At 39.1% G+C, this 19,434-nt stretch overlaps 2 protein-coding genes across 5 annotated transcripts in view; both read left to right on the forward strand.

Annotated features, from left to right (window-relative positions):
- The window catches only part of LOC754554 (probable ATP-dependent RNA helicase DDX23), a 28,161-nt gene extending 25,979 nt beyond the window's left edge, over positions 1-2,182 (forward strand). For 2 of the 3 annotated variants that reach the window (XM_030990314.1, XM_030990315.1), the window contains exon 14: positions 554-2,182. In XM_030990314.1, coding sequence (XP_030846174.1) covers positions 554-780 — 227 coding nt within the window. In that variant the 3' untranslated portion in view covers positions 781-2,182. The remainder of the gene's footprint in view (positions 1-553) is intronic. The other variant, XM_030990313.1, reaches the window with a different exon arrangement.
- A 3,168-nt stretch (positions 2,183-5,350) lies between these two features.
- The window catches only part of LOC583333 (ATP-binding cassette sub-family B member 6, mitochondrial), a 31,640-nt gene continuing 17,556 nt past the window's right edge, over positions 5,351-19,434 (forward strand). The window contains exons 1-11 of one of the 2 annotated variants that reach the window (XM_030990316.1): positions 5,351-5,567; positions 6,364-6,622; positions 8,622-9,119; positions 9,409-9,604; positions 10,915-11,001; positions 11,438-11,540; positions 14,246-14,335; positions 15,194-15,315; positions 17,042-17,151; positions 18,618-18,683; positions 19,258-19,383. In XM_030990316.1, coding sequence (XP_030846176.1) covers positions 6,485-6,622; positions 8,622-9,119; positions 9,409-9,604; positions 10,915-11,001; positions 11,438-11,540; positions 14,246-14,335; positions 15,194-15,315; positions 17,042-17,151; positions 18,618-18,683; positions 19,258-19,383 — 1,536 coding nt within the window. In that variant the 5' untranslated portion in view covers positions 5,351-5,567; positions 6,364-6,484. The remainder of the gene's footprint in view (positions 5,568-6,363; positions 6,623-8,621; positions 9,120-9,408; positions 9,605-10,914; positions 11,002-11,437; positions 11,541-14,245; positions 14,336-15,193; positions 15,316-17,041; positions 17,152-18,617; positions 18,684-19,257; positions 19,384-19,434) is intronic. The other variant, XM_030990317.1, reaches the window with a different exon arrangement.

A 19,434-nucleotide genomic window follows, 5' to 3' on the forward strand; every position in this document is an offset into this window, starting at 1 on the left:
CCCATCAAAATATAGTGAGCACAATGTACTTGCAAACATTAATTATTTGTATATTGATGAGACACTTGTTTTGCATGGTAAAGAAAGAATTTTCACTGTGACATGGTGTCATTCGACCAACGAGATTGCCTGCATTGCAGAATTTGTTTTATAATGCTTCTGATCAGGAATGTCGTGTTCCGAGTGGTTTCAGGCACTTGACTGGAGATACGAAGGTCAAGGGTTCGAATCCTGACACAGCACTAATATCCTTTGGCAAGATATTTACCTGCACTAGCTACTCTCCACCCAGGTGTTGATTGGGTACCCGGTATAGGATGCGAAAGTTCATGTTGTTGGATGTGCAAGTGTGCGCTGGTAAAAATGACGCCTGGCTGCAATGCTCCCCAGGAAGTGGAAAATGTGCATACATTGTGTGCGGGTGAGCCTGAATCGATGACCGGCGTAATAATAATATATCTGTAAAGTGCATAATTAGGCACATCGTTGTATCAATGTATTGGGTGCTATAGAAAAGCGTAATGTTGTTATTATCTATCCTCTATCATTCCAGACTACACCCATCGTATAGGAAGAACGGGTCGAGCTGGCAAGACCGGTACTGCGGTCAGCTTCCTAACGCCTGATGACAGCGCCATCTTCTACGATCTTAAGAACGTCCTGTCGGCGAGCACAACCTCCTCCTGCCCACCGGAGCTTGCGAGCCATCCCGACGCTCAGAACAAACCTGGTACAATCATGCAGAGGAAACGCAAAGACGAAAAGATATTTGTCTCATAGAAATAGGGAGACGATTCTTTATCAGGTATGCCAGAAATTATGCAGAGGAAACACAAGACGAAAAGATATTTGTTTCATAGAAATAGGGAGGCGATTCTTTATCAGGAATGCCAGTTTTCAGACCATAGCCCGATTTCAGAGCCATCCCGACGCTCAGAACAAACCTGGTATAATCATGCAGAGGAAACGCAAAGACGAAAAGATATTTGGCTCATAGAAATAGGGAGGCGATTCTTTCTCAGGAATGCCAGTTTTCAGACCATAGCCTTATTTCAGAGCCAGACACCTCCCCATTTAATTTTTGTTCAGGCTTCATTTTGTACTGCACATGTGGGAACCCAACATGACAAAGTCTCTTTTCTGGTTGATTGGCTGAAACCAACTGGCATTCTGGTATTTATTCTTGAAAAGGTATTGAAAAGGTGCACACAGTAATTAGACTTTGTTAAAAAATTGTCCAGACACCTTGATTTCTAGAAAAAAATTTGGAACCATCGTGCAATGCAGAGGAAGCAGAAAGAGAGAAAGCAGAAAGATGGGGCGATCTTTGTCTTGTGGAGGAGGAGGAGGATAAACTAACACGCCTGGATGTGCAGACTATGGATGTATATTTCAAGAATAGTGCATTCCTCAGTTTTGACTTTTGACCATTGTGTGACTACCTGTGCTCAGTCTTTGCAGCATCCACATTATTATCAAAGATATTATTACTCCAGAAATAAAAACTAAATACGTGTAGTCTCAAAACATGACACAACTGTGTTCATGCCCTGCTGTTGAACATGTTAACATGTAATTTCTTTTTGAAAAGAAGTCACTTTTGTTATTGGGATTGATGGGAAATGTTTTCAGTAATGTTCTGTAAGTATGAAACTTAGAGATGATTTTGGATATTATGAAATTCATGATTGTACCTTTGATACCGATTTTTGGCTTTTTCCCATTTTGGTTCAAAAGGGATTTGTAATAAATTAATTTTGACGATCTTTTTAAAAATTAGTAGGCAAACCAGTTTTTATTATAGTGAGTTATGAAAGAGAAGTGGGGGCTATTAAGGGAAAGGACCACTTATTTCCCTGTATGTATAGTCCAGAACCTGCTTGGTTTTTATTTGAAGCTCTCCAATTTTTGAGATCTCGCCCCTACCTGCTGGAAGACGAATTCGAGGATCACGGCATCTTCAGCTTGCAGCAAGTTGGGAGATATTGTTAAAATTAGATACGGCCAGATTCTGGGCTTAACATGTATGTGCTGGGTATTTTTAGTAAACAACGTATTCTTGGATTACTTTGTGAAATATTGAGCAATTTGTATCATTTGTTTTTCCTTTGATTTGATCATAGATGCAATGGATAAAGGCGAATATGTTGATACAAATAAATGAAAAGTTGTACATATGTAATGATTTGTAGATCGATTGTTATTTGATCATGAGAGAGAGAGGAAGAAAATGGAGAAATATAAGATAGAAAGGAAGGACAGAAGAGAACAGTCGTGAAGAGAGAAGAGCTAGGAGATAGGGATAGAATAAGTGACAAGCTCATACTGTTCATACATATATTTCCTCCCCCCCCCCAAACCCATTACGAGAGAGAGAGAGAGGGAGAGAGAGAGAGAGAGAGAGAGAGAAGGGGGAGGGAGAGAGAGAGAGAGAGGCAGGGAGGGAGAGAGGGAGAGTGAGAGAGAGGGAGGGAGAAAATAGAGAAATATAAGATAGAATGGAAGGAAGGACAGAAGAGAACAGTCATGAAGAGAGAAGAGGAGGTAGGGATAGAATAAGTGACAAGTTCATACTGTACTTATATTTCCTCATTCCATCATTTTCCCTACAAAAAAATGCTTAAGCAGTTTTCACAATATGGTCCCTGGGGAGTGTTTCACAAAGATCCTAGTTGGACTTGAAAAAAAAGGAGAACCGTTTGTAGCCTTCAAATAAAATATATTAAAAAGCGAAAAATTAAAGTATTTTAGAATTTTTATAAATTCCACGTCGAGAACATGAAATCTCCTTGATAATAGAAAATATGGATGATTTTGATCAACGACTTATCATAATTTTTAAGTCCAACTTAGAGATAAGTTCAACTTAGGATCTTTGTGAAACCCCCCCCCCCCCCCCCCCCCCAGTTATCTAATTACATCATGAAAGAATTCAATTCAGTTTGATTTATTGGGTAGGAACAAACATAAGTGTGCAATTAGCATACGTAAAAATCATTCTCCGGCTGTTCCCGTAAAAATAAAGAAACATCAAACTAGAACCAAATTGGGAAAGGTTGATCTAATTTCAGGGTAATGATTATTAATGTAAACATACACCAATTTCTCACTCTAATCAATCTTTAGACATTCACTAGAAATTAGAAAGCTGCATTCGTCATCTCTCAATCATCTCAAGTTATACTAAGTCAAGTTCAATCATACAATTACAAGACAGTTTTTTCATTAAACTACAAAAAGATACAGAAATGAAGAGTTTCACTGAAATTTATAATGTACATTTAATCAATAGACACAAACTCTGTGTACTAAATCAACAACTTGAAAATAACAGGACACACTTCCTTGACAAGGCTGTAGGATGAAATCAATGACAATCACACAATTTGTCACTAAATAGGAAAATCCTAGGAAAATCCAAATATTCTTTTCCTAAAACCCGTGATAGGCCTTTTATAGAGAGACGATTTATTGTATCGTTCTCGACTGTTAATCCTCGTCTAAATTCAGTTCTCCCCCTCCCGCGTGATCGAAGCGCGGAAGTTTTGGCGTTTCATTAATTATAAGAGAAAGTAGACGATTCGTTGAACCATGCTCGACTCTTAATCCTTGTCTGAATGAAGCTTCCCTAAGCTTCCCGCTCGAAGCGTGGAAGTTTTGGCGTTTCATTAGAAAATTAGAGAAAGTAGACGATTCGTTGAACCGTGCTCGACTCTTAATCCTTCGACGTTTCATTAAATTATGAGAAAAAAGCAGACGATTCGGTGTACTGTTTTCGACTCTTAATCCTTATCTGAATTCAGTTCTCCCCCTCCCGCGCGAAGCGCGGAAGTTTTGGCGTTTCATTAAATTATTGGAGAAAGTAGACGATTCGTTGAACCGTGCTCGACTCTTAATCCTTGTCTGAATGAAGCTTCCCCCTTCCGCGCGAAGCGGAAGGTTTGACGTTTCCCTAAAATATTAGAGAAATAAGACGATTCGTTGTACCGTTCTCCACTCGTCTAAATGAAGTTTTCCCCGTCTGCGCGAAACGCGGAATTTTGGGCGTTTCATTACAATATAGAGAAAGGCAGACGATTTGTCGTACCGTTTTCGACTCTTAATAAGCCATATTATTTTATCTGAATTCAGTTTCCCCCTCTCGCGCGAAGCGCGGAAGCTTTGACGTTTCCTTAAATTATTAGAGAAAGAAGACGATTCGTTGTACCGTTCTTGACTCGTCTAAATGAAATTTTCCCCTTCCGGGGGGTAAGCGGACACTTTTTTTTTTTTTTGGGAGTCCAAAAAAAAATCGCAACGACTCAGCCAGCCGAAAAGTCGCTCAGTGGGGGGGGGGGGGGGGGGGGGGGGGGGGGGGGGGGGCAAGCGGACACTTTTTTTTTTTTTTTGGTCTCGAAATTTCAAAATTTGACATTTTTCTTCGTTGGGGGGGGGGGGGGGGGGGGTAAGGTCACCTTTTTAGGTTAACCGTGGGTATATATATATATTTTTTTTTTAATAATTAAAAAAAAAAAAAAAAAACCCAAAGGGGGGGTTTTTGGTTTTTTTTAGGGGGGTTACACATATAAAAATACCAAAGGGGGGGGGGGTTTGAACCCCCCAAACCCCCCCCCCCCCTGCGTACGCCCCTGAGCTGACCCGACACAGCAACATATTTGACCGTGTCTTTCTCTCTCCCTCGACGAGACGACTCCACCCGACAATCCCTTCTCTCCTTAACTCCCACTCTTCTTCTCTCAGGCTCTTACCCCCTCTCTCTCTTTCATCCCCGTTTCTTTTGTTTCCCTTTTACTCTTTTTTCTTCTTTTTTTCCTTTTCTTCTTTTTTTTTCTTTTCCTTTCTTTCCTCTTCTCCCTCTGTTTCTTTTCTCTCTCTCTTTCTTCTCTTTTCTTTCCTTTCTTTTCCTTCCTTTCCTTTCTTTCTTTTCTTTTCCCTTTCTTTTTTCTTTTTTTCCCTCAATTCCCTCTCTTTTTTCCCTCCCCCTTTTCTCTTTTTCCCGACGGCATCGCAATTTTACCGACAAAATCCTGAGAGGTGGGGGGGGGGGGTGTCGCACCCCCACATCCCCCCTTTGGCGACGCCCCTGCATATATTCAGAAGTGACCAAACTGCAAAGGTCCCGGCAAAAGAGAAACAAATATTGATGTCATCCCTGGTAGTGTAATGGCAATCATGACGATGTAGGGGCTTATACCGATGTCTAAAAAAAAGGTGTATGTTCACTTTGAGGTTTCCCTTTGAAGATGCCCACTTTTAATTCCCAGAAATTGTCCTTTTTTGTTGGTCCTGTTGTTTTCCGCGGAAGCTTATTGGTCGCTGAGTATCCCAATCAACAACAGTGCATGGATCGCTATTGTATGAGCAAAGATTCTAATCCAAACTCTCGTGCAATACCACAATATTACGTAGTGCATGCAATGTGCATGCAGAGCGTTGCGTAATTTGGGATGACTGTGCAGAATTAAGCCAGACCTTCTTCTTCTTGAGCTTGGCTTGGCTTCCTCCAGTTTGGAGAACTGCAGTTGGTGCCGGTGCAGGTGTTGGTAGTACACATATAAAAAGGATAGGTAGGTTTAAAGGTGGCATCACTTATACATGTATGTAGCTGTAGTGGAACGTTTAACATGGAGGTCAAGTATGAAACTGAGAGAGAGAGATTGTGAAAGAGTGATGGGTAGAAATGTCCAGATCTAGACTAACTTAAGTTCTAATTAGAGTCTAGGCCTAGATCTAATTAAATAGATCTAGAAGTCTAGAGTTAAATATTGCCAGTTGAGTTCACATAAACGGAATTCTTGTGCAGGGTGAGCGATACGCGAATGTGGTGCCTGCCAGTGTGACAGTCAATTTAATACTTCTGTCAGTTGGTGTGACATTTGTAAAATTAAAAATGCATCTAGTCTAGACTCTAACTTAGATATCTAGACTAGTCTATATCTATTTGTTTTCATATTTATTTTGTTCACCACTTGACACTTCCCATCGGCCATCCCAAGAGATCGAGAGTGTCAGTTTGGGGTTGGGGTCGCATCAGCACAATGCTGGGCACAATGGGGGGGGGGGGGGGGGGGGGGGATGTGGAGATTGTGCACACTTTGTGTGCGGGCAAGCAATGAATCTAATGACCGGGGTAATAGTATATTTGTAAAGCGCTTAGATCTAGAGACATTTGTATTAAGCGTTATATAAAAATTAAATATTATTATTATTATTGTTATGTCCAGACAAAAATAAAGCCATCTCTTAGAGGTCTACTTATAGTTTTAGTCTTGGCTTTGTGATTTTGGAGGGTCTAGGCCTAGATCTAGACCTATTTGAATTTTGATTTAAATGTATTGTAATGTCGTATTATTTCAATTTCAGACATAGATTCTAGGGCCTAGAGTCTAGATCAGCTCGACGACAGCGCCCCACTGAACTGATACTGATCAGCTGTTAGATAGTGCTACTGATACTAGTGATAATCAGTGATACGCACAGCACGATGGCAGAAGCAAGTTTCTGTCCGGGGAACTCTAGTTTCGTTCCGATCTGGGTGGACCATGGACTGTCCAGGTGCTTCATGGAGACCCTCGTCTCGTCCATCATGTTCCTTGTCGTCGTTGTCATGGGAGGGATTCAGGTGAGAGTCGTGATAGAGAAAAAGTTGTTGGAAGGGCAGGGTCCCTTAGGCCGATGAAAGTTGATCTCATGGTTCTCGTCAGCGCCCGCATCAAATTTTGCTCACGCATCAAAAAAGTTCAACACTCATCGCTGACGAAATTCCCGCGTCAAAAAGTCCAGATATGAAATTGCCGCCTCCAAAAATCGCTGATTGATCGATCGCTGATTGGTCTCAAGTAGCGGGCGGCATAATATGCCGCCCGCTACTTTAGCTGCCTATCGCGTAGGCCAGGAATAGTCTGCGGCTAGACACGGGGCGAATGTTTTGCCTCACGCCGTACTCCGGCTTCCCGCTAACGCGTATTAAACTGTTCAGTGCATTGTGTACGTTGCCCAATATACTAGCTCAGGACAGCAATTCATCTGTACTATTTATCAATCGCTTTTGGCCGCACTGTCAGTCAAAATGATTTTTGATGAAACCTTGACATTTTAAAGGTACTGGGTAAGAGTGTAGGAGAGTACAATACAAAAGTGCTAAGTTTAATGAGGTGAAATGGTAAAAGAATTGTCAGATAATAATTAGAAGAAAGTTAAGATACCTACTTACAATAAAAGAATATGAAGGAAAGTACTTGTGAGAAGATAGAAGAAGAAGAACAAGAAGAAGAACAAGCAAGAAGAAAGAGCAGAAGAACAAATAATAAGAAGCAGACTGAAGACGAACAAAGAAAGATGTATATCGCTATATCATCAAGTTCATAATTTAATACCAGTATAATAAAACAGGGCCTTAAGTTTAAGTCAGAAACGAGACAGTATAAACGAAAATGAAATGAAATGAAGATGGTGTCACAGAAACCCAAATATCACAGAAAATCTGGAAGAAATAGTCATTGGAGTATGATATTGGTGTAAGAGCGTTACATGTATAATGTACAAGACTCGATACCCTCGACAAGTTCTATTGGTTTGTATATGAAAGATGAATTTGGATCAAAATCCCTCATTCAAATTCCAAATATGCCCGCGAGAACATGAAATCAAAGTCAGATGAAAGATGAAAGTTGATCTAAATCCCTCATCAAAATCTCAACAATGCCTGACGAGAACCATGAGATCAACTTTCATCGGCCTTAGTGGTATTTAGGTCCGGTGTGTAAAGTCAATATGGGTCAAGTTTTTGTGTGTTACGAGCCGGACTTTGCTCCGTGAAAAGTACCCCTTTAGTCTTTACTGGACATTTTGGGAACGTGAATGCAGTCCCTCCATTCCCGGAGTGGGGGGGGGGGGGGGGGGCTGTGGCAAGGTTAGAACGGATCTACCTTCGAGCTTCGTAGTGCTCAACTTGCTCCAGTTTTAGTCATACCGGGGCCTGGTAGTCTGCATTATAATATTCTTGTAAAGTAAACTTTATATGGGGATTGTATTGGGAATAGTGCATCAAACAATTTTTCAAATTTAGTACTCTGCCCTTCCTATAATTTGTGTGTCAGAGTTGGTAAGAAAATAAAAATTAGATCCTGAAAATAACTAAATATTTTGGGATAATCTGATCATTTTCGCATGTTTTAATTTCCCGTCATTAAATCCATCATTTACAATCTTTGATAACTTTAAGTTTGCTAATGCGTGCTTCTTGTATTTTCGCAGTTGAAAAAAGTATGAAATTACAAAAGTTTTTTTTTTGCCTGTTCAACTCATTACACATTCAACAATTGATGAGAAATCATTGAAAGGGGCAGCGAACATTTGCTGAGATACCATATTTTCTGATGTAGGAATTCTAAATCCTGATACTGCGCTTTTATCTCACCACCTGGTCAACAGTTGCAGATTAGCGCATAGCTTTTCGGCGGCTTGGAGCATGGGGTCAAAGGAGAGCGGCTTGATTCCACTCCTTCATTATTACCTCCCTGCTCCTTCCTAGTTTCAATTTTTGGTTGACGACCATCCTGAATCTTCCAATACTAGAAGAAAGTTGAATTTCTGACTTCAATGTATTTTACTCTCCACAGGTTTTAATATTCTGGAAACGGGCTATGAGTGTCGAACAACGATTCCGAACGAACCCTTTTTGGTTTCGCCTCCAAATCTTCCTCTCCATCGCCATGGTAACCCAGTACATCCTCCGCATCGTGATGTACGCCGTCCTCCACGAGCCCCTCAACGGCGACATCGAACTCGGCACCTGCTTCTACATCTCCTCCTACATCGTCTCCTTGTTTGTCATCGCCATCGAGCGCACCAAGTTCCTCGCCAGCCGAGTACGCGGTCACGGGTTCATCCTGCTCCTCTTCTGGTCCTTGGCGTTCCTGAACGAGAACCTGGCGTTCGTGTCATGGGGAAGTCCCCACTACTGGTGGAAGCTGGAGACGGAGTTCCACCAGACCATGTTTGGCCTGTGGGTGGCGCGTTACGTCATCACGTTTTGCCTGTTTGTTCTCGGTCTGCGAGCGCCGGGGCTGCCAAGGAAGAGCTACATGCTTATCGTCAACGAGGATGGTAGAGAGCCGGTGAGTTCTTTTCTGTTTGTATCCAAAATATTTCATGTCATGCTCATAGAAGGACTTGTTGTAGTATTTAGCAATTGTTAATGGGATTAAAGACCAGCAAGAAATATCTTGATTTGATCAACATCTTTATTTGAATTGATGTTCCCTGAAGTTTTACATGGTTAATAATTATTTACAACTAAATAAGGGTCAACCGTCATGACCAAGGTTTGAAGGGTCTTGCCCTATGTATTGTCTAGGGGAAGCTGCTAAATAAACCACTGTTTTAACGTGTATTTTGTTTAAATAGACCAACGAAATACCTCTGAGTGGGCCAGAAAACGCCTCAACGTGGGCCAACGCGATGCTCAAGGTGCGCATTGTCTGGCCCTACGTCTGGCCTAAAGGGAACTGCCTGATGCAGCTCAGGATACTGTTCTGTCTCGTCATCTTGGTAGCTGGACGTGTTATCAACGTTTTTGTTCCTGTACTCAACAAGAACATAGGTGAGTAGGCGTCTAAAAGCTGATCCAATGTTTGCTCTGGAGGCCTTTGCTCCGGGCTTCATTTTGTCCATGATATAGGGATAGGCTTAGGGTTGCAAACCTGCAAACATATTTCTTCTCTCAGTAACATAATGTGATTTACGTATTTCATATGCCTATATATTTTTATCTTTCTCTCCACGTTCTGTAATTTTTTAACCACTATGGTTCATTTTGTAGTTAGTGCTCCTAAATGTCCAATATTTTTATTATTACTGTTACGGTTGGGTATAATGTTTGGCCCAGGGTTCAATTGAGGAGTGTGTATAGCGCAGGAAAATGATCGCGGGGCAATAGCTGTCCTGCAGCCCTCTTGAGGCCAGGGTACACGTTGCGATGTGACTTTGCCTAGATCTGAAAAAAACAAAAAAACATTAAGATTAGAAATGAAGATCAAAATAACTTGCTTTTTTCCTTACTGAAGTTCTGAATGGTCATATGAATTAAAAGTCTAAATTGGCAATTATTGTGAACCTCATGTAGTATAGCTGGTCTTACAGCTACTGTTTTGAATCCTAGATTCCTCACTTTTTCTGAAATATTTTGTGTGAAAATATACAAAATAGACTGTATTCCCAATTTCGCGTTGAGAGATTCCTAATCATTGCTGTGAAAGGTTGGCAGGTACTTGTATACATAGAGAAAGGCTTGATTAACTGGGATGTTATATCTACATTATATCAGATAACAAAGACAAAAACTAAGTTGCAGGTTTTCAAGGAACTGAAAAAAGATGAGAGGCAATGGCTCAGTGGTAGAGCATTGGTCTCGTAACCGGAAGGTCCCGGGTTCAAAACCAAATCGATACACTTGTGCCCTTTGGTATGGCATTAATTCTCATTGTACCTTGTCCCTCGGGAGGACTTAAAGTTGTTAACCCCCTGGTGGCTTACTTAACCCGTTGACTACTGCATTATCTAATTCCCATAGACTTAACACAGAGACCACCAGGTTCCAGTAAGCAATAGGTTAAAAGCGTACACATACTTTCTTAGCAGTCGGGTAAAACTGTGTAGCGGTGTTTCTTTTACCTGACTGCTAAGAAAGCATAAATGCTTGTGATTAAGCAACCAGAGGACCGACGGCTTTAGGTCCTCTCTGAGAGACCTGGTAATGAGGATTAATGCCTTACCAAAGGGCACTAGCGCATCGCCTTGGTTTCAAACTCGGGTCACCGGATAAAGAGACCACTGTCTACCAACTGTGCTATCGCGCCAACCAAACCAACCAATAATACCAGCTTCTCTTTGTTGCTTTTCTTTGAATATAAGTGGATGCGCTATCCGGTACTCCAACATTTCCAGTCAGGTACATCGTGTACTACGTAGGATGCAAGCTGTTGCAGGGCGGTGGCTTTGGTAATGTATTAATATCACCCTCTTTTATCAATTGTTCTGAACTGACGATTTCATATTCAAATATATTGCATGTATCTTTATTCAGTCAAAATATTATCTACAGTATCTTTGTAAATAATTTTATTAGATATTTCATTTTAAGATAAAACCAGTAAAATGGAATAGAAGAGATAAATATTGTCATTTGTTTTTCAAATTTGGCTCCGAAACTATAATTTCTATCAGACTTTCCAGTTCTCGATCCATCGTATAATTTATATGGTAACCGAAAGTGCCTTTGCCAAATATACCCATGGCTGGTGCTGCCCTCTATGGCACAATACCGTAGTTGCGGTAGGGAGAATTGCCTAAAACTATGTCGTTCAATCCAAATTTCAAGCATAATAGAGTAAGTTATTCATACTTTGTGTGCACTGTTTTGTCCTCTGCTCTGCAGGTAGTTTGGGTCTACTGAGTAACATTCGATCTCTCCTGTGGATCCGAGTTCAGCAGAATACCACCAAAGGAATCATGGTCCGACTATTCGAACACCTCCACCAGTAAGTAACCATATTTTAGGGATTGGGTATCTTTGTCTCAGATCCTGAAACAAAATCCTGAAATTAGTTCATGCTGCAATGATAATTATAAACCTTTAGGTCAGTCAGGAATCCCATGACATTTAAAAGCCGATCGCCTGTCTGATTATCAAAATATTTATGATTGGAATTCAAAAATTCAAAGACTGTTTTTGCGATGTTTATTTATAACGCTACAGTCTATGGGGGGAATTGAATATGGTAAAACGGGTCACTCAAAGATTTTTTTACTTCTTTGAGCCACTCTATGATCATTTTGAATCACAATTTTGTTTTTCCTTTTTTTTGGAGGGGGGGGGGGGGGGTGGGGGGTGGAGGGGCTTCAATATTTATACACCAAATCACATACACTGATAACACATAGGGCAATGCCTTTAATTGTATTTCAATAAAAATATTCTGTTCTTACAAAGCACACTGCACTTTGAAAGAGCTTCAACAACTTTTCCCTCTGCCTTACCTCCGACAATCGTTGTCCATGCTTGGAGCATTTTAAGGAATAATCCTACCAGGGGGGTGTTTCACAAAGATTAAAGATCGACTGATCGATGAATGCAGAAGAAAGTCCAGTCCAATCAAATCAAATCAAATCAAAAAGATGGTTTAGAGAAATTGTTAAAGGTAAAGACCAGTATTGGAAACGCCCCAATTTCAAAAAATTAAATATGGAAGCTCTCATTAACAATCATGTGAAAGAATATGTTTTGACTAATACTTGATGATAAAAAATTTGCTGTGAAACTGCCTACTAATTCATATATTTGGTAAATTTGTTTCTCTCATGGTCTGTGAGAGATATAGGGTAGTCCCATATACACTACCGCTCAAAGGTTTTGGCATCGGTTCCGCTCCGTAAACCGCACCGAACTGTGTACGGTGAACGGCGAGGATCCGTTCACCGTACGCCCAACTTCGGTTCCTCACCGTTTGCTCGCCGTTTGCTCACCGTACGCTCACCGTTTGCTAACCGAGGAATTGCGGTTACTAACAAAAAGAAATGTGCGCGCTAAGTCTGCGAGCGCGTATCCAAAGAACTCTCAAAAGTTGCACACGCGTACGCGGAAAGTCAAGTTATTTGTTTTATTTTATCATACCGATGCGCGCTTGCCACTGACGTCACAATCAGTTTATTATTACATCACAATAGTGTAAAAGAATACTCTTTTCATTCCGAGCATAAACACACGACATAATGATACGAAAATGATTATTTACTTGATGTCATTCCCGACAGAATGATACGAAAATGATTATAAAGTTGATTTCATTGCCAAGACAATGATACGAAAATGATTATTTACTTGATTTCATTGCCGACAGAATGATACAAAAATAATTACTTAGTTATTTTTTGCCGACAGAATGGTTCAAAAATGATTATTTACTTGATGTCATTGTCGAGAGAATGATACAAAAATTATTATTTACTTGATTTCATTGACGACAAAATGATTAATTAGTTGATTTCATTGGCTAGACATTGATACGAAAATGAATGTTTACTTGATTCCATTGCCGACAGAATGATAAGAAAGTGATTCATTAAATGATGTCAATGCCGACAGAATGATACGAAAATGATTATTTACTTGATGTCATTGCTGACAGGATGATACGAAAATGATTATTTACTTGATTTCATTGCCGACAGAATGATACGAAAATGATTATTAACTTGATGTCATTGCCGACAGAATGATACGAAAATGATTATTAACTTGATGTCATTGCCGACAGAATGATACGAAAATGATTATTTACTTGATGTCATTGCCGACAGAATGATACGAAAATGATTATTTACTTGATGTCATTGCCGACAGAATGATACGAAAATGATTATTAACTTGATGTCATTGCCGACAGAATGATACGAAAATGATTATTTACTTGATGTCATTGCCGACAGAATGATACGAAAATGATTATTTACTTGATGTCATTGCCGACAGAATGATACGAAAATGATTATTTACTTGATGTCATTGCCGACAGAATGATACGAAAATGATTATTTACTTGATGTCATTGCCGACAGAATGATACGAAAATGATTATTAACTTGATGTCATTGCCGACGGAATGATACAAAAATGATTATTTACTTGATTTAATTCTTTATACATTAGCAAACGTGATTCCTAGATCTGCATGAGGCTTTATAAAATCTGTCATTGTTACGTCACAATACAGTTTTCAATGCGTGCGCGATCTTAGCTCACCACGTGCGCGCTTTTAGCTAACCGCGATTTCTCACCGTTCAGAGAAATCAGCGCGTGCGCTCTCTCTTGCTAACCGTTTGCTCACCGTATGCTCACCGTTTGCTCACCGTTTGCTAACCGAGACTTTGCGGTGAACAACAAAATCATGGAGATTAACCTCGGAGGCTAACCGAAGGACATTGCGCACCAAACCGTAACCGAACCGATGTGCCAAAACCTTTGAGCGGTAGTGTACATCTTTCTGTGTATAGTGCTCGTAACTTTACGAAGAATGGGCCAAATTTCTTATCATTTTGATGATTCCAGAACCTTGCAGATGCTAGGTGCTAGATGATCAACCTTTTCTGATCGATTTCACAACGTTTCTTTCACAATGCAATCGCATGACCATAACTTGTCTTTACCTTTAAAAGAATGCTCTTTGTTGTTGTTTTTGTCTTTAAGTTTGTCATTACGTTGGCATCTGAACCGAAAGACGGGTGAAGTTCTCAGGATGATGGACAGAGGAACAACCAGCATCAACAGTTTACTCAGGTATTATACAGTGATTTTCATCTACATTTGCCTCTCTCCACCCGGGTGAAGTAAATGGGTCCCCGGTAGGAAGAAATTCATTGATTGCTCATGCTGCCTTATCGCGTAAACCACTCTAAAGCAGGGGTATTAGATAGTGATTTACATCTACATTTGCCACTCTCCACCCAGGTGAAGTAAATGGGTCCCCGGTAGGAAGAAATTCATTGAATGCTCATGCTGCCTTATCGCGTAAACCACTCTAAAACCGGGGTATAAGTAAAATTTTAGGGCCCTCATGGGGAATATTATTAATTAATGATAAGGCTACCCTGCATAAAAAAAGACTTATTATTATTATTATGATTCATTTAAGACACTGTAAACTGTATTGTAAAAATCAGCGCAGCAAAGAGTAACAACTTTTTCTGACAAACAAATGGCAAGAGCATGTGTAGAAAAAACTAACAGTACATAACATAGGCCCTAAGCATACACACATATATCTGTGTTACAAGAAAGAGAAATGATCCTTTGAGAGCCAGAAAGATATTCAGTCATTCAAAAATTAAAAAGTTAATGACCCATTGGCATTGGCTGGAATAAAACGGCTGGTTCAAATTATTGAATACTCGTTATATATTTCAGCCGTCTCTGAACCGATTTTGATCAAACAAAGATGATTTTGTCATTTAATTTGTATGTTCTTTCAAATTTGACACATTATCTCACAAAAAAAAATTATTTTGTGTAGCACCCTCTGCAACAAAACTCAACTATCCCTTTAATTTTCTTTGGCGTGGCAGTGTTTCGAAGCATTTTACTACCAACATCATACAAGATACTTCAAAAATCTGCAAATTTGTTTCTTGTATACAGCTACATCGTCTTCAACATCTTACCAACAATCGCTGATATTGTTATTGCTGTGGTCTACTTCATCAGTGCTTTCAACGCATGGTTCGGCCTTATCGTGTTTGTGGCTATGACCTTCTTTATCGGTAAATTATTTTATGGATACCTCATGTAGAACATAGCTACATGTATAAAGCTATTCTTTCATTTTCGGTAGATAAAAAGACATACTTAGTAACCAGTTTATCATTAACCTATTTTTGTTTTAAAGGAAAAGTTCTTTTAATTTAACCAAAATTGGAGAGACAACTTGAAGTCATCATTTCATCAAGGACATACAGTTAGTATTAGGGTTGGAATTATTTCTTTAGGTTACATTTAGGGTTAGGATAAGGTATAATGTTTGGTTGTGGCTTGTCGTTGAAAATTTTGAAAGTTTGTGTGGGACATTGGCCATGGAGCAATTGCATTTACAGTACGTGTCGTAAAACCCCAGGGCCCAGCGATATCTTTATTCTACAGGATGCCATGAAAGCTCGCTCTGCTATTATCTGGATTGCTTTTAATAGTAAGATGTTTCCATACACAAACAAGTAGGTAGGCATTGTGTTTGGATGATACATGTACAGTACATGATTAATCGTTTAGTTTCGGTTTTAATGCTGTTGCAAGAGGCTATTAATTAGATTTCATTACATCCTTTTCCTCCAGGTGTTATCACTGATAAGCTTTCACATGGAATTTAAAGATAAAGATCAGTTCTGGTCATGCGATTGCATTGTGAAAGAAACGTTGTGGAAACGATCAGAAAAGGTTGATCATCTAGCATATAAGTATTGGTGTGTATTGCAAGGTTCTGGAATCATCAAAATGAAAAGAAATTTGGCCCAGTCTTGGTAAAGTTACAAGCACCGTACACAGAAAGATGTATACGGGACTACGCACACATGCGCGACATTTGCGTTTTATCTATCACATCCCAATAGATAAACTAATTTAGCAAATATATCAATTAGTAGGCGGTTTCCCCGGCAAATTTGTTATCATCATGTATTAGTCAAAACATATTCTTTCACATTCTTTTCATTTTTTTTTAATTGTGGTGTTTCCAATACTGGTCTTTTCTTTAAAAAGGAGACTCCAATCCATGTAAATATTTCCCATTCAATATTTAAAGGAACAAATTACAAACGGATATTATGCTAATGTTGTGTCAAAGTGTCGTATAGTGGTTCATTCCCTTGACCGTCAATCAGAGGGTTGAGGGTTCCAATCCCAGCCTGGCACTAACATCCTTTGGCAAGACATTTTTCCATGTTTGCCACTCTCCACCCAGATGTATAAATGGGTACCTGGCAATTGCTGGGGTTATAATAAGTGCAGGGCCCTCAGGAAGAACAACATCGTAGCTGATTGGGCTCAATGGGTAAACATAATTATTATTATTACCAATGTTTTTGGTTCTGCGCTAGTAAATGTGTATTACGATCTATTCAGAATATCTGGGACCTGACATTTTCTCCTGCAGCAATTATTTGTAATACTTTATTTTTCAAAGGTGTAGGATTAGGGTGAGAGTTGCAGTTGGGTTTAGATTACTGTAGTGGAAGGGTTATAATGTTGGGTCCAGGTTTGAAATGTAGAAAAATTGATGTTGCCCAAAACATCGCGCTCGCAATAGAGCCAACGTACGTGTCACTCCTTGTTGTCCCCATCGACCATGAATTGATTCTCGACTAGTCTTGCGTAGTTTCTCAGGACCTAAGAGTTGTAGGAAACTCTCTCCCATCACCTCCCATCACCCATCAATACAGTCCTCAGTTTCTCTCTGTCAACTAGCCATCATCTAGAGTATTTACTTTTGTTTTCCAGTTGTCACCATTATTGTTACCGAGTGGAGGACAAAATTCCGACGAGAGATGAACTTGAAGGACAATAAGATGAGACAGAAAGCCATAGACTCTTTGCTCAATTTTGAAACGGTGAGTAGAAGTTCTTTTTTTGTGTCTAGTCTTAAGTTCATTTTATTTCATTTTATTTATTTTCATATTTCTCATGTTACATATACATTTCAAAATGTAAGTTTTTTTTGGTGTGATACAATAACAATCAATAATACATAATAAATAACATAAAGATAAGTGGTCAATATAGAGTACTGATTTAACTGAGAGAAATATGATGGGACCTACATGAAAGCAAGCTTGTAAAGCTGTAGGCCCCAGTGAAATAGTTTGTGGTAATGAGTGGAGGACGGATATGAATCGTGACCAGTCCAAATGAATACAAAAATAAAAAGGGAAATAATAAAGAAACATGCGGTGGTGCTGTTTATATTGTCCCTCTCTTTCCTACAATGTAGACAAAAGTACACCTACTTATATCTTCTAAAGCTTCCTCCACATATATCACAACAAATGCAATAAAACATGTTAACAATAACAAGTTACAATAACTGTTATTAGCTACTGAAATCATGATATTTGATTTGCTGAGAGCTAATTTGTCATAAAAATCTAGCATTTGTTACTGATACCAAGTTTTATGAAACAGGGCCCATGCAGGACAAAATAAGCGAATTGCGCTTCATATTTCTTACAACTTGCAGATATATGATGTAATTAAAGTTAGTACACATATGACTGTTATACATGTACTTTTCATCTCCTCTTGCCATCCATTTCCAAAACAATATAATACCATTATTTTCTGGGTCATTTGTGAATGGATCTTATGGTATTTTGGAGTGTATACATTACTTTAATTATGAATTTTTCAAGATGAGCTTGATATAAGTTAGAGGGTTTATGAGGTGAAAAATGAAAATATTTATCTGACCTTTTAAATCTTGCGATGTAAAGCGTGAATTTGAGTCCATTATTTGAATGTACAGGTATGTTGTAATTCAATAATTTGAATAAATGCCAGAGTTATATTTAAACAAAATATATATTCAAGCCCGTGGTATCGGCTCCTTTGGAATAAATCCAATTGAAGATTTTAGCTTACCTGTAGATACCCCTGCGAAAGTGTAGAATTGTTTGCGTTTGGCTCATTCTTCAATGCTCCATTTAAACAATCTTAAAGGATTTCAAGAATATAATTTCAATGCCGTTGTATATCCCGTAACAATCTTTGTTGGATAACGTAATACTGTTGTTCAGATATCTCAGTAGGTAATGGACATAGCTATTTAAATTGCATAAGTTTCAAAAAATTCATAAGGTTTGAATCGCACAAGGTTTTAAAATTGCATAGGGTTTTAAAATTGCATACGGTTTAAACTGCATAGGGATTTTAATTGAATTAAGTTTTGAAATTGTGTCCATTCCATTCATGTATAAGACATAAGTTTAGAAATATCTTTACCTTGCCCTTTACATAGAAGATTTATTTTAGTGCTTTGCGTATTCTCATGATTACCACTGTTTCTTGTTTTATTTCTTAGGTAAAATACTACAACAATGAGGCATTTGAGGTCAATATCTATGATGAATGCATCACAGACTATCAGGTAAGCTTTTCTTGGTGTCATAGTCTTCAAAAGTTATCCTATTTCTAAACGATAAAAACGAATTTCTGATTGACCATCTGCTTAGTGACACACATAGATTTAGTTGTTGTTATCATGGTCATTGGTATAAATTATGATTATTATTACTATGTTTGCGACTCCCAAAAGATTGTAACATTCAGTAATCTTTCCAGCAAAGATTAACAGACAGTGTCTCAGATTTTCTGTGATGTTTTAACCAATCTTTATGCAAGAAAAGGATAAGGTAAGAATTCTTAGTAGAGTTTTGTGTCAATTCGGTATATAAAAGACATATCTGCTTTAATAATCGAGGCCTGGCTGTTGGCTCTCGGGGACGTTACATCCTGCCATGACCCATCAGCGCGCCGCCCATCCAGGTGTGCGTCGGGGTCATGGCAGGATGTGCACGTCCCCTTGAGCTTATATAACAGCCAGGCCTCTCATAGCGGTCTCATATTATTATCGTTATTAATGTTATTGTCGTTATTATCATCATTATCATCATTATCATCATCATCATCCTCATTATAATGTCTATTATGTCATCGTACAGGTGAGTGAGTGGAAGTCTACCGCATCGCTGTCCATACTGAACTCAGCCCAGAACCTTGTCATCAACGCCGGTCTCCTGGTAGGATGCTTGCTCTGTGCTCATATCGTCTACGAAGGAAGACTCACAGTAAGTCTATATCCATTGAGTGATTTCAAGTTGGGTGTTTAGGGCTGGTGG

Source organism: Strongylocentrotus purpuratus, unplaced genomic scaffold (genome assembly GCF_000002235.5).
Source record: "Strongylocentrotus purpuratus isolate Spur 01 unplaced genomic scaffold, Spur_5.0 spur5_scaffold_19, whole genome shotgun sequence".
In the NCBI taxonomy this organism is placed as follows: Eukaryota; Metazoa; Echinodermata; class Echinoidea; order Camarodonta; family Strongylocentrotidae; genus Strongylocentrotus; species Strongylocentrotus purpuratus.